The sequence below is a fragment of the Mustela lutreola genome, chromosome 18 (genome assembly GCF_030435805.1).
Source record: "Mustela lutreola isolate mMusLut2 chromosome 18, mMusLut2.pri, whole genome shotgun sequence".
Taxonomy (NCBI): Eukaryota; Metazoa; Chordata; class Mammalia; order Carnivora; family Mustelidae; genus Mustela; species Mustela lutreola.
The window spans coordinates 6,322,816-6,337,994 of NC_081307.1; the positions used below are offsets into that span (position 1 = coordinate 6,322,816).

The 15,179-nt window shown below is 43.3% G+C and overlaps 1 protein-coding gene across 1 annotated transcript in view; it reads right to left on the reverse strand.

Annotated features, from left to right (window-relative positions):
• IDO2 (indoleamine 2,3-dioxygenase 2) overlaps nucleotides 1-15,179 on the reverse strand; it is a 55,753-nt gene that overhangs the window by 9,955 nt on the left and 30,619 nt on the right. Inside the window, exons 6-7 of the mRNA XM_059156212.1 lie at nucleotides 14,912-15,011; nucleotides 13,430-13,547 (exon numbers count right to left, since the gene is read on the reverse strand). Coding sequence (XP_059012195.1) covers nucleotides 13,430-13,547; nucleotides 14,912-15,011 — 218 coding nt within the window. The remainder of the gene's footprint in view (nucleotides 1-13,429; nucleotides 13,548-14,911; nucleotides 15,012-15,179) is intronic.

Sequence of the window (15,179 nt, forward strand, 5' to 3'; positions counted from 1 at the left end):
TTTTTTTTTTGAGACCCAAGTAATGTCATCTCTATACATCAATTCCCTTTTCTACCGTCAAACCTATTCTCTGTTCCTCCATCTCTATGTTCTCTGAAACCCCATAGGCCGAGGTCACTCATATCTTTTTTTAGCCTCAGCACTTCCTGGTGCTCCTGAGTGATGTCACAATCTCTCTGCTCTTCTGTGACAATGTCCCATGTGCTGGACTTTTATGTGGGCCCTGTTTCTATGTCTTCCCCATCTGGTGCTCTGTTCCCACAAAAATGTTAACTATTACATATAAATTTCGGCTGAAGCAACAATGACCACCAACAATGACCGTTATAGTCATAAAAGTAAAATGATTAGTCAATAGATATAAAATAATTTTAATGTAAAAAAATTGTCAAAAGATAGAAAAAAATCCATTTATGATCATAACAAATAGAAAAATTAGCCAATGAAGAATAGCCAAATTCAGATGACTTTTATCTGAACTGATAAAAGAAATACATAGCCTATTGTACATTTTGTACTTGATATTGAAAGATTTAAAGTAAGTGTTTTAAAATGTGGAACAAAACAAGCATCATCACTTCCATTCAACACAGTGTTAGGAATCTTAGCCAGAAGAGTATGAAAAAATATATTTAAAGAAATCAAAGTTATGGGGTGCCTGGTTGGCTAAGTGGGTTAAAGCCTCTGCCTTCAGCTCAGGTCATGATCCTGGGGTCCTGGGATCAAGCCCCGCATTGGGCTCTCTGCTCAGCAGGGAGCCTGCTTCCTCCTCTCTCTCTCTGCCTGCCTCTCTGCCTACTTGTGATCTGTCCAATAAATAAATAAAATCTTTAAAAAAAAGAAATAAAAGTTACAAGTATTATAAGTGAAGGAACAAAACACGACTCTCAAATAACATCATTTTAACATTGGAAACCCAAGTAATCTGCAAATAATTATTAGAATTAGTAAGAGTTTTTATCAAGGTAGTAGGTTCAAGGTTAATAGTCAAATATCAATTTGATTAGTTCAATAGTTTCAATAGTTAGTTCAATAGTTTCATTAGTTAGGAGTTAGTTAAGTCAAAAGACACCATATTCGGGGCATCTGGGTGGCTCAGTGGGCTAAGCCTCTGCCTTTGGCCCAGGTCATAATCTCAGGGTCCTGAGATGGAGTCCCACATCAGGCTCTCTGCACAGGTGGTACCTGCATCCCACTCTCTCTCTGCCTGCCTCTCTGCCTACTTGTGTTCCCTCTCTCTCTGTCTAATAAATAAATAAAATCTTTTAAAATTCAAGAATTTAAGAAGAAATCTATGTTAATAGAGAAGAAAACTCAGTATCAATATCAAGGAGAAGAAATATATCTAAAAAAGAGTTCTCTATCTGGATAAATTTTAGCCAGTAGCCAACAATATGAAGGCAAGATTTGGAATGGCTTGTCCAACAACCCTAGTTGGTGTTTCTGTGGTATTCTCTGACTCTCCACTTTCTTGATCATAAGACAGAAAGACTGGACATAATATCAGAATCATTTCATTTTTCTCCAAATTAATGTATGGATTTAATGCAATGTGAGCAAAATTTTTAACAGATTTTTTTTCCCAATCAGTTTGAAAAGCTGATTCTAGCATTTTACATGAAAGGCAAAGGGTCAAAAATAGCACAGTTACCTCTGGAAAAGAAGGGCAAGATGAAAATGAGAAATGCTATAAAGCTATAGTTCTTAAAACAAATGATATTAGGAATATCCTGCTGGGAAAGACAGACAATGAAAAAAAGAGAGAGAGAAAAAAAAAAAAAGGGAACCTGGAAACAGAGCCAGTCATTTCAGAAAATCTGATATAAGACAGTACCAATATTGCAGAGTAGGGATTATTAAAAAAAAAAAAAAGGAAATTGAATTCATTTCTATGTCATGTTACGTAAAGATAATAATTACGTGAATTAAGGACAAAATGTGAAAGACAACAGTTTGAAAATGCAGGAAAATATACTTATGATCTACGATCATGAAGCAATATCTTAGGCAAGACCTTCTAAGAGACAGACTTCTGCAAAAGAAACGACAGATACCTTGATTATATCTAAATTAGAAAGTTCTGTTTTCAAAAGTCATGAGACAAACCACAGTATTTGCAACACATATAACTCATAAAGAGCAGACCACTAGGATGTACAAAAAAACTTACAAAGGGATCAAAGATAAAAGGCCGTTAAAAATCTAAGGAAACGCACGCGTTCACAAAAGAGAGGCTTGAGGTGGTGGGACCCACCAGCACGCGCACACACACGCGCACACGCGCGCACGCACACACGCGCACGCGCGTTAAATCAGAGACTGCTGGACTGACGTCATCACCATGGCAAAGTAGGAGTTTCCACTGTCTGCCCCGCAAAGAACACTGTTCAGACAATCACGCGTGGACCAGAGAGGCTTTGTGAGGATCCGGGAAGTCATGCACACCGTCCGGCACGCCCCTGAGCAGAACGATCCGGAACTGGCCGTCGTGAGGCGGATAAAATCACCGTGGATCCCATCACCGTGTCCACAAGGCAGCACGGCTCGGTGCTAACAGACCCCTTCCAGGGCTGGGATTCTTCCCGCGAGGGAAAGCGGGAGCCTGGGAGTGAGTGCCCGGGTCCCCCCGCTGCGTGGAATCCTGGCAAGCAGACCCACGTCCTTCTCACCGCATCCAGAGCACGAGGCGTGCTGCGCCGATGCGGAGACGGCGTGGCGAGGAGCGAGGAGCATGCCACACAGGGCCCTGGGGGCATTCAAGGGACGCGGGTCACACTGGTCACCTCACAGGTTCCATTCAGAATCGCCCCCATGAGATGCTATGAAAGCTTCACCGGCAGATCGCCCCAACACCCTCAGTGCTCAGGGGCCTCACCCAGCCCGTGGCCGGATCCTTGCGTGCGCTCCCGAGGGCAGAGAGAGAGAGAGCCTGTGCGGAGATTCGTGAGCTCCTGCAGCGAGCTGGCTGACTCTGTGGACTGGGAGAAAGCACACGGACTCCTGCCTTGGGCACTGCCCGAGGGAAGGCAAATGGAAGGCAGGCAGCTCCAGGATCAAAGGCACACACCGTTAAAGATTTTGCCACGAGGGGGAGCAAGAAGTATGGAGCGGGGATCGCCATAGAGGGTCTGAGAAAGCCTTGGAATCCCTCCCAGGGCTGAAGGAAGGTTTTTCTCTCCTGAACCCAGTGGGTAGATCCTGGAGGAAGTGAATACTTCTTCAAATATGTCTTGAAGCAATGCAGAGCTTCGTGGAACGTTAAAAAAAAAAAAAAAAAAAAAAAAAAAAAAAAAAAAGCAAGGAAACATGATACCACCAAAGGAACAAAATACCTTTCCAGCAACTGACCCAAAAGAAACACAGACCTGTGATTTGCCTGATAAAATTAATTCAAAGTATCGGTTTTAAGGAAGCTAGGTGAACTATAAGAAAACTGAGGGTTGCTAGAAGAGAGGGGGATGGAGGAATGGGGTAACTCGGTGATGGACTTTGGGGAGGGTCCGTGTTGGAATGAGTACTGGGTATTACATAACACAGACCCATACCTCAGAAACCAATAATACTCTATGTTAAGTAACTGAATTTAAATTTTAAAAAAGGAAACAGAAAGGCAATTCAGTGAAATCAAGAGAACCACACACGAACAAAATAACTTCAACAGAGAGTAAAAATCATAAAGAACAGACAACTAGGAAATATATTTTGGTGGCACACTCTGAACACTGTTCAGAAAATACCAAGTAGAAAACTTCCTGCTTTATTAACATGTAAGGTGGGAGGACCACGTAAGCACTTTGGCTTCTGGGTCTGAGGTGTGCTAAGAAGGATGGTTCTTAAAAGCCAGTGTCACAGAGGATCTAAGAACACACCTGAGTTACACCTCCTCCTTTTCCTTCCACGTGGCTTGCCAGTAAAGTGGGAAAAAGGCACCAACGACTACACCTTCTGCCCAGATGGCTAATTGCAGGTCCATTTAGTGCCTGGCCAGGCATCTTCCAGTGTTTCCTTGGTTGTGTTCAGCCAAATACAAAACCTGTGCATCAAGCATCCTTCTCTTTTAAATCCAAGTGAATCTCTAGAGAAATATAATGTCTGCTTTTGATTCATTTACACCGATAATAATTTTGTGTCATAAGCATTATTTCTGATTTGTTTGGAAAACCTAAGGAGACTTGCTGTTAAAGTTTTCAGGGGTAGAGATTTAGATTTTATACTGAGAAGTAGTCTTTACACAAAGCAAAGCTAGAAAACCTTTGCTTTGGATCAGTGCTGGAAAACCACACACATGGAATTACTAGTGTTTTCACATTACTTTAGTAACATTCATCTGGTCCCACTCAGGGAAGTAACACAGCAGGTACTCTGCCCCTTACGATAAAGCATTTTAGATGCATAACAGAACCATACATCTGATGCTCACGACCACCAAACTAAGTTTTTTATGTAATTCACACTGTCAAAGCCACATATTTCTGCTGGATGTCTTTTTTTTTTTTTTTTTTTTTTTGACAGAGAGTGCGATCACAAGTAGGCAGAGAGGCAGGCAGAGAGAGAAGAGGAAGCAGGCTCCCTGCTGGGCAGAGAGCCCGATGCAGGGCTCGATCCCAGGACCCTGGGATCATGACCTGAGCCAAAGGCAGAGGCTTAACCCACTGAGTCACCCACGCGCCCCTCTGCTGGATGTCTTGTCATCACCTTAAGCATGACCTATCTCAAAGCAAGTTCATCATCCTTCCTCTGTGTCCCTAGTTACTTTGAAAACCAGTTAACCCATCAAGCAGAACTTGATTCAATCTTCCAAGTGACAAGTCTTTGCCAGAGGCATTGTGATTACTTTTTAAACAGTTTTGAAATCATATTTACTTCCTGGATTCCTCTTTCTGTCTCTGATCATACCTACACTCTGCCAATCCTTCGTGCTTTTCCTTGATGTCTGTGGTTCATCTCTTCTGTGGCTGTGACTGCTCTAGCCCATTCCCCTTTGCCCAGACTTGGTAGCATTGTTGGCAGAGGGTAAGTGGCTGCATATGCCTGGATGACTCCAGGGCTTAACCCTGATGTTTATGGGAGCAGCAGTGAACCAGGCAGAGGGCGAATAGGAAAGAATGTACGAAGCAGAAGGAATACTGTGTAAACTAGCCTTGAAGTTGAAGAAAGTTGTAGAGAGCAAAATGGAGTCTCCCGCGTCAAGCAGGGGCCTGTGTCAAGCAATGACGGGAGCAGTTCAGGTACTGCAGCTAGGAGATAGTGCGGGCACCCACGTCAGCTGATTCCCAGAACTGATCACCAAGAACCAGAGGAGGTCTGCAGAGACCCCAAACTGATTTACCCTTTCAAAAGGTAAGGAATTTCACCGCAAACCTTCAGACTCCTCAGATATGACCCCATTCTGTCCAACCACTTCAGAAGGTAACTGCCCCCAAGGCTCTGGCCCATTGATCTCAGCGATCTTGGAACAGAACCAAGATCCTTATCCCCTAGAGATGCCCTGTTCCTGCGAATACTGCTGGAACCTGAGGAGCAGTGTGGACCCAGAGTGTGGACCCAGAGTGTGGACCCAGAGTGTGGACCCAGAGGAGACCAAGGCTTTATCTCAACCACACGCCCACAGACTGACTTTGGGTTTGGTACCTTCACTGCCTGCGCCCTTCTGTTATCTTGTTGGTTGTGTGACTTGTCTTCTCTCCTGCCCCGGGTGATGAGTAAGAAGCCAGGTTTAATCACTTGGTGAATTGTCACTGAGTTTGGAATCCTGAACCTGATTTACAACCATGATTAACTTTGCTTTAGGACTGGATAAAGCTAACACTGTGGAAAGACACAATTCATCCATGTGTCTTCATAGCATGCTCTTGAGAAAAGTGCTTTTCAATGGGTGCCTGGGTGGCTCATTCGTTAAGCGTCTGCCTTCGGCTCAGGTCATGATCCCAGTGTTGTGGAATCAAGCCCTGCATTGGACTCTCTGCTGCTCATAGGGAAGCCAGCTTTCCATCTCCTATTCTCCCTGCTTGTTTTCCCTCTCTCACTGTGCCTCTCTCTGTGAAATTAATAAATAAATAAAATCTTTTTTTTTTTTTTAAAGTACTTTTCAGGAACTAAAAGCAAGTGTCAGAACAAGTGAAAGGAAACATGGTGTCAAATAAAGATAAATCGAAATTAAAATTCTGGGGTTAGATCATTCTGAGTCATGAAGAACAGATTAAGGATTTTGGGCTTATTCTTACAATAATGGATAAAGTAGTGCTGGCAATAGGAATGTAATGTGATAGGCATATGTAATTTAAAATTTTCTAGTATTCATATTTCAAAAGTTGGTAAAATTAATACAAATACTATATTTTATACTATATTTTAGTTAACCCACAACACCCCAAATATTTTAATTTCAAAAGATAATCAATATAAAATTATTAATGTATTTTTTGTAATAAGTTTTTAAAATTTTCTGTATATGCTTACAGAGTTAAAATTTGTTTTACACATAGGGAGACTGGACCCCACATGTAAGCCTGACTCTTGATTTCACCTCAGGTCATGATCTCAGGCTCCCTGCTCAGTGCAGAGTCTGCTTGTCCCATCTCCCTTTGCCTCCCCCCTTGCTCTCTCTCTCTCTCTCTCTCTCAAATAGTTAAATTAATAAAATCTTTTAAAAAAGTATTTTAAACTTATACTGCATTTCAACTTGGATGCTTAATTTTCAGCAATTAAGTGAAATATGACCATTCCATAATAAAGCTGTGTAACAAAAAACTATTTTACATTGATTACGTTTTTAAATGTCAACTTCAATTGTTTAAAATAAATAATTAAAATTCAGTTCCCCAGTCACACTGGTCACATTCCAAATGTTCAGTAGCCACAGATGGCTGGAGGCTACCTTCCTGCACCGTTCCAGGAGAGAAACTGAAGAGTTTTAGCGGTAAGAGTGGTGGAACCTGCACTTCCAGCTTGTGTGTAGAGAATGCATTAAACTAGGAAAAGGGCAGATGAGAGAAGAGTTGTGGAAGGTCGCTGCAGAGTCCTGGCAAGTGGTGAGGAGACCCAGGTCCAAAGCAAGTAATGGAAACAGCGAGAAAGGAAGGGACGCAAGCGATTCTCCAGAAAGAGACTTCCATTTGGGGTAATGGAGTGCTATGTCACTCAGACTGCTCCTTCCACTAAAAACAATCCAAAAAGAGGGATAAGAGATGCAAACATCTTTTTTTTTTTTTTTTTTTTTTTTTTTTTTTTTTTTTAAAGATTTTATTTATTTATTTGACAGAGAGAAATCACAAGTAGATGGAGAGGCAGGCAGAGAGAGAGGGAAGCAGGCTCCCTGCTGAGCAGAGAGCCCGATGCGGGACTCGATCTCAGGACTCTGAGATCATGACCTGAGCCGAAGGCAGCAGCTTAACCCACTGAGCCACCCAGGCGCCCCTAGAGATGCAAACATCTTAAAGGCATCAAGGAGCTGAAGAAATAGCAAGGAACACACAAGCAAAAAACTAAGGGAAAGTTGGAACCCCCAGAAAGGGAGGCAGAAAACTAGAGTGGCAAAACCACTTTTCCCTGAAGGCATTTGCCAATCCAGGTACACCGGGGCTTGGTTTTGGTAGCTTTGAGCGGTATGTGCCATAAGTAAGACCCTGATCCCAGCCATGATGAGACATTTTACAGGATACCCTGCTCATATTAATCTTGGGGTCTCAACTGCGTATATCTCAACATCAGTGTGTGTGAGAGCTCCCACCCTGCCACTGCTTGCCCTAGGAGATAAAATCAGAGCTACCTTGGCATTGAGCAAAACAGGAAGGCAACAAACAAACAAAACTTGTCCCTGCAAAGCTGTGACTTTTTTTTTTTTTTTTTTTTTTGCACATTTTCAGCCTAAATTTAATTGCCTGATTGGTACTTGGGCCCTCGCTTGCTGAACTTGATTCAAGATAGTCCAGAATGTTAATGTCCCCAAGAACCAGGAAGAACTGGATTTCTTTACCCCAGTTCCAAAAGACTGCCTACAAACAAGGTTTCGAGGATGATGAGCAATATTTGGGAGAGCAGGGTAGGGGAAAGAAAAGCAAAACAAGCAAGCACAGACATAAGAAAACATGACAGCCAGCAATGAGAACCAGTAGGAAAGGAGAAATAAGGAAGAAACAAGAATCAAGTTTCCAATATTAGAATCATCACATATAAATCTAAATCAGCCACACATACATAGTATGCTGAAGAGAACCAAAAGCAAGCTTGAAAATGTCTACAAAGAACAGAACACTGTAAAATAAGAATGGGTTAGAAAATAATAAAATACAACTTTGGGAACTGAGACAATAACCTATCGGATGTGTGTATTCAGCAGCAGGTTGAAGATACAGTTGAAGTTGGAAGCAGCTGAGAATTAATTAGATCAGAAGAATTAATCCATAATGCAGCACAGAGAAATGAAGAGATGGGACAAAACAGCAAGGCTTTAAGGCATGGAGGACGATAGAGCGGGATCCAACCTCCTGAGTCACAGCTGTGGTAGGAAGACAGAGGACAGCGAGGCACAACCACAAGGAGCTAGTTGAAGAGGACTTTCCAGGTTTTATTTCATTTTATTTTTTAAAATTTTATTTATTTACTTATTTGAGAGAGAGAGAGAGAGAGAGAAATCATAAGTAGGCAGAGAGGCAGGCAGAGCAGAGGGGAGGAAGTAGGCTCCCTGCTGAACAGAGAGCCCGATGGGGGGCTTGATCCCATGACCCTGAGATCATGACCTGACCCGGAGGCAGAGGCTTTACCCACTGAGCCACCCAGGTGCCCCAAAGAGGACTTTCCAGAATGATAATTCGTATCAGTTAAAGAAGCACAGTGAAGCCCACGCATAGTAAATGGGACAATGGGAAAAAACAGACCCATAAAGAGAAACTCACAAGCAGTGGGGGTAAAGATAGGTTGCCCTAAACAAGTAACAGACTGACATCTAACTTCTCAATAGTGACTGTGGAAACCAAAATTATAGTGATCTGCTCAACATCTGAAAGAATACAGCTGCTAGCAAAAATACTCTTCAGGAATGGGAGTGAATCTGTCAGCTGGTAGACGAGAGAGTTTGCCAGTAGCAGGCCCTCGCTAGAGGAAATCCTAGTGGCAAAAGAAATGAGTGTGATGGAGTGTAAAGTTGTTTTTTTTGTTTTGTTTTTTTTTTTTTTAAGATTTCATTTATTTATTTGAGAGAGAGAAGACAAGCGCAAGCCAGGTAAGAGAGAGTCAGAGGGAGAAGCAAAAAAAAAAAAAAGTTATAAATATATAAGCAAATCTGAGTGAATCTTAACCATATGCAACAATAATCATCATTGTATATTTCTGGATATTTTTGATGTGTGACATACAATGTACATTCTTCCTTGTAACTTCTGTGAAGACTTATGGTACTCTTCAGTATTTGGAGAACTGTTTTTGTGTCAGCATGCTTCTAGATTTGATGCATTGACATACTAAATTGGATTTAAGATAAAATACAGTGGCTCAGGTGACCAGGGTATCCCAGATTACCGTGTGTAAATAATCCACGAGAGAAGCCAACTTTAGAAATATGCAAGTGGTTTTATTATCCTGTGGTATTTACTAGAGGAAGAATTATGGGTTAATTTATTTTCTGATTGCTTTATTTATTATCTTTTTTAAAATTTTTTCAAATAAGCTGTTCTTTTTTTTTTATTTTATTTATTTATTTGACAGACAGATCACAAATAGGCAGAGAGGCAGTCAGAGAGAGAGAAGGGGGAAGCAGGCTCTCTGATGCGGGGCTTGATCCCAGGACCCTGGGATCATGACCTGAGCTGAAGGCAGAGGCTTTAACCCACTGAGCCACCCAGGCTCAGCCCCTTGAATAAGCAGTTCTTAGGCTGGACAGCTTTTATTGCCAGCAGAGGCTTGTCTCACCAGTACGTGGTTCTGACTGTAAAACCTTCTGCAGACAGCACAGGGAGCTCTGGCTCCAGAAGTCAGTTAATACCAGTAGGTTGTGAAGGGAAGGGGAGTAACTTTCATCAAGAAAGTCCTAAGACCTAAACATAAATCTAAGATACTGAATTTAGTGATTACAGATTATAGACCCAAAGCACAGAGCTGCCCCAACATCCAGACAGTCTTTCATACTGACTATAAATGCATGAAAACAGATCAGTTACAACAAAACAAATCAAAACAAAACTTAGTTGTTATGAGGCTCTCTGGTGAGCACCTGGATATGCAGCTTTATCATAAATTGTTTTATACAAATATCAAAAATGCTTTCAACAAATCTAATGTCCTAATTACACGCCACTTTTAAGCTTCAATTTAAAATAAAACTGGAAACAAGAACTTTGTTTCCAATTGGTTTTAGACAAAGTGGGTTTTCAAATTAGGGGGAAAAAAAAAGCCCTCAGACAAAATTAAATGGACCAATCATATGGGGACAGTCCCTGAAGTTGCCACTACCATTTTGCACAAATTCACTGATTTAGGAACCGGATTTAAACACATACCAAACTGTTAGAAGGAAACATTTGACTCCTTGCTGTAGTATTAAAGAAAAAATTCTTAACAGCTACCAATCGGTCAGGGAAGCTAGAAATTGTGTTGATGCAGAAGGAAATATAAGGTAAAAATTTCCGTGGCTTTTTGGAACGCAATTTATCCCTCAGCTGTTCCAAGAAGGAAATTAATTCTTAAAAACAAGAGTTACTGAGAAACATGCCAAAAGACACGCCAGTGTAATCAGATATGCTTGGAAATCTGAACATATTTTAGCCTTCCAACAGAGCACAACACTCAGAGCGGCTGAGATTTCTGCAAATCACCAAGTAAAGCTGCGCTAGGCCCGGATCCCCCAGGCGCCCAGGGTCGACTGGCAGCACAAACCACGCAGTGGGATGGGCACAGGCAATTAGTGTGGTGCCGGTACAGACTTCTGCCTTTAAAAAAGTCAGGCTGTGAAAACAGACTGAGGATTCCATAAGACTGTGAGGTAGAAGTCACGTGTGGGCTGGACAAAGGGTTCTCAGCAAAGAAAACTGCGGTCTTTTTTTTTTTTTCTTTTTTAAATTAATTTATTTATTTTCAGCATAACAGTATCATTATTTTTTCACCACACCCAGTGCTCCATGCAAGCCGTGCCCTCTATAATACCCACCACCTGGTACCCCAACTTCCCCCCCACCCCCGCCCCTTCAAAACCCTCAGATTGTTTTTCAGAGTCCATAGTCTCTCATGATTCACCTTCCCTTCCAATTTCCCCCAACTCCTTTCTCCTCTCTAACTCCCCTTGTCCTCCATGATATTTGTTATGCTCCACAAATAAGTGAAACCATATGATAATTGGCTCTCTCTGCTTGGCTTAAAGAGTACCTTCTCCTCTGCTTTGGGCGTGTTTTCAGGCTGTCCTGCCTGGCAGTGAGGTACGTATAGAGGAAGGGAGTAGAGCCCACCCCTCTTGCCAAAGTTGAGCTCAGAAAGAAAGAAGTTTTGGGAGAGCTCCATTGGTGGGAAGGAAACAGAGGGAAGAAGGGCAGCTGAGCTCTGCTGATCGTGCAGGAAGACGTCATTAACCATAAACCAGACACAGTGACTAACACATCTGTGTGAGTCTGTTGATCCTGCAGTTTCTAGTATTTGTTATTTTTATAATTTCATTTCTCTGTTTATTATGGCTGCATAAGAAACCACTCTGAAGCCAGTGGCATTAAACAGCCAGTATATGATGCTCATGGATTCTGTGGGTTGGAAATTTGGACAGGACACAGGGAATGACTTTCCTCTGCTTCACGGTGTTTGGGTCCTCGGGTGGGAAGACTTGAAGACTGAGGATGATCCGAAGGTGGGAACCTAGAAAGATGTCAAGGCTCACTCGCTCCCCGGCCAGGGGCCAAGGGAATTATCTACATGTGGCCTCCCTGTGTGCTCCTACACCCTCATTCACAGCACCGTGGGCCCTGAGTGAGTGGCATTTTGGCATGTTGGCTACCACATGGCAGTCACAGCCCCTCCTCTAGCTTGTTCTCAGCTCACATGGGGTCACTTCCACTGCATGCTGTTGATGACAGGCATGTCCCGAGCTGGCCCACATCACATGCGAGGACACAGACCACAGGCATGTCAGAATCGCGTTGGAAAAATGCAGACTCATGCATTCATCTATTTCACCGCAGTGACCCCAGGTAAAACCTTTAAAAGAAATTGTCTGTGTGGGAAAAGTTGCCTTTTCGGGGAAACAAGGGAAGTGGCTCTGGTACTTCTAAGGGCCATCAAACGTCCTACAGATGATAGTTAAGAGAGTAGTGGGGCTGGCCCCGAGCTGGAAAAGTAAGTGCCTCTGATAAGGGGCCCCAGGAAAGCCCATGATGGACAGGGCTGTGCCATCTCACCGCGGGCACTGTGATGGGGTGGAGGGCCTCACTTTGACTCATTCATATGATCTGAGTACACCTGCAAAATGCCTGCCCTGGTCTTGGTGTCCTGAGTAATAAACCCAGGGTCCCTTGGCAAGGCTTAAAGCCATGTCATTCAGGGTGGAGAGCTTGTTTGGCAGGAGACCTCCTGATGTGATCAGGAGGGCTTTGAAATTAAAATTCAGGGAAATGGAGGAAATGTGAATCTGAAATATAAAACAAGAAGTTGAAATTAATGTATCGTTTACATAATACGTCATGCGGTGATTTCAGATGAATTTCCACTTGTGCCGTGAACCTGAGATGGCAAATAAATTTACTCCTTTAATAGAAGGTAATAAAGCTGGGCACCACCCTATGTCCTCCCTCCCTCCTGCCTGTCCTGTTTCCCATAAACCTCTTCTTTCCTGGATTCCCTCCATCTGTCAGTGAAGAGTGATTGGGGAAAATGATACTTAGATCCTCACTCCTTGTTAAACAGATCACACCCCTCTCCCACACCTTCCTCAACACACACTAGTTACATTTTCTCAATTCTTCTTTCAGAGGAAGTTGAAGAGCTGCCAACATCAGAATAAGATATAATCAATCACAGGAAGGGTAGACCACTTAACTGTCCACACCCAGGATAACTCAACGCTAAGCTAGCCACAGAGGAGGAGCACTGCAAGGGCCCTCAGATAAGGCCCAAAGCCAAGGTCAGTCATCTCAGATCCCACATCAGAACAAAGAATCAAAGAGGCTTTAGAGACAAGGCACCAACTCCCTTGGACCAATCTAAGGTTGTTGAGTAGAGGCGTGTATAACCAATGCTTTGTGCTAAACCCCTCCCTCCCCAGTTTCATACAAGACCTTGACATGGAAAGAAATATGTAGTCAATTAGAAGAAGAAACCACAGAGATTGTTTCCCAGGAGCACAAACAATTGGTTGCCTTAAAACAAAGCTAATGCACCAACACTGTTTTGTGGACGTTGCCAAATCTCCAGGCCCTTTTGACCCAAGTGGAGCCCTCTCTCTTCAGGAGCCTCATACCATGCATTTGTCCTAAGGTTCTGGTGATATCCTGAATGGAGAGTCTCAGTTGCTGCAGAGCTTGGAGCAGGGAGTTCTGGCTGCGCTGCAAGATGGCATTCACTCCCTGAATGAGTGCCTAAAGAGGAGATTCATTCTCTTAATTCATTATCATTCAGTCCATTGAGGGGGAGTGAGCTGCAGAGCTATGGGAATCCAAAGGAAGGGCACCCCTCCGACTGCTGGGTTCTTTGGCAGGGCTCCCTGGGGGCCATTCCTGATCTAAATGTGCTGTGAGGTCTTCCTGAGAGCCAGAATCTTTCTGGGCACCTCCCAGATAGATCCCTAGTTAAATCCTTCTGGACCTTTCCCATGGGCTGCTACTTCTTGTAACTCTCAAGGACATAACCCCATCAATTTTGTTCCTTCTTCTGGATTTATCTCACATTATGATCATTTCTACTTCTGCTTGCTCCTTCTGTGATCTTGGACTGAGGCACCTTCACTCTTGACCTCTTTTGTACGTAAAATCAGACTCTATAGATCCCTCAGCTTCGGAGTCCCCTCCATCAGGAAGCCTTCCTTGTCTCCAGCAGTCTCCACCTAATGTAAGCCACATCTAGAAGACCAATACTTCACTCCGCGTCTTTTAGTGAACAAAACACAGGAATGAGAAATAGAGTAACCATACAGTTTCACTTCTGAGAGGGCAAGAGAGGTGTCAAAATAACTGTACCACAATCTGCTCACTCCACTGAGGACACAGCAAGCACTCAGAGCATGCTCACCAGGGAAGGCAGCAAGCAAGGGAGAGGAAGGACACAAATCTCACTTAGGTGTCTTTAGGTAAGGCACAAAACATCTGCTGATCACCAGCCACTTCACCTACTTTTGTTTTACACCTGACCTTTCCAGTACCTGCCTGACCCCTGAAGGAGTTCAAGTTTGCAAACCCCTGGGGCGAGGAGATCTCAGTGGTGATTCATTGACCTCTGAGGCTTTGCATAACCATTCTCTGGACCAGGAGGAACCCCCTATTCCCACCTCCTGCTTAATTCTGTACAGCACTTGAGTTTTAACTCCAGCTCTCATTTCCCTGTGCCTGACCCTACAAGTCTGGGTTAGGTTTTAGATGTCTTTTCATGAAACACTGACTTTTTTTTCTTGTTACCCTGTGCATCGGTCCATCTTCCTCCCCTGGATGGTGAGCTTCTGTGGGCACCAGAACAGTGTCTCTCTGATTCCACGAGACATTCATTGCTTAGAACTAGACTTGTCTGCTGAATGGACAAATGACCATTCCGAGTTTTACCTTTGTTGATGAATGGCAGGTTTCTTCGTGGGCTAGAATTCAGACCTCTTTTCTCAGACATAAACCAACTAGGACAAAGTCTGTGCTCATCTGTATTGATTGGTTCACCACAGGGAAAGGGATTTGGTAGGAAGTAAAGCTCGCACTAATTTCTCATTTAGAAGAAAAAAAAAGTTCTGTGGAGAAAATACCTTAATCCCAGGTACTGCTGCTTTCTCCACCAAAACAGTCACCAGTATAAAGCCACGCAGACTCTCTCCCCCAGGAAATGAGACAATGATGTCCAAGTTCCTTGGGAAGGAAATAACCACGTGGTTAGCAAGGCTTGGAGACAGCGAGGCGCAGAGCCCCCAGGCCTCCTCAGAGTCAGACAACCGTGAGAGCAAATGGACTCTGAGAGAAATCCCCAGGGCTCCACAGGACAGCCCTGGAGAGGAGCATCCACCTCCAACTGCTGAT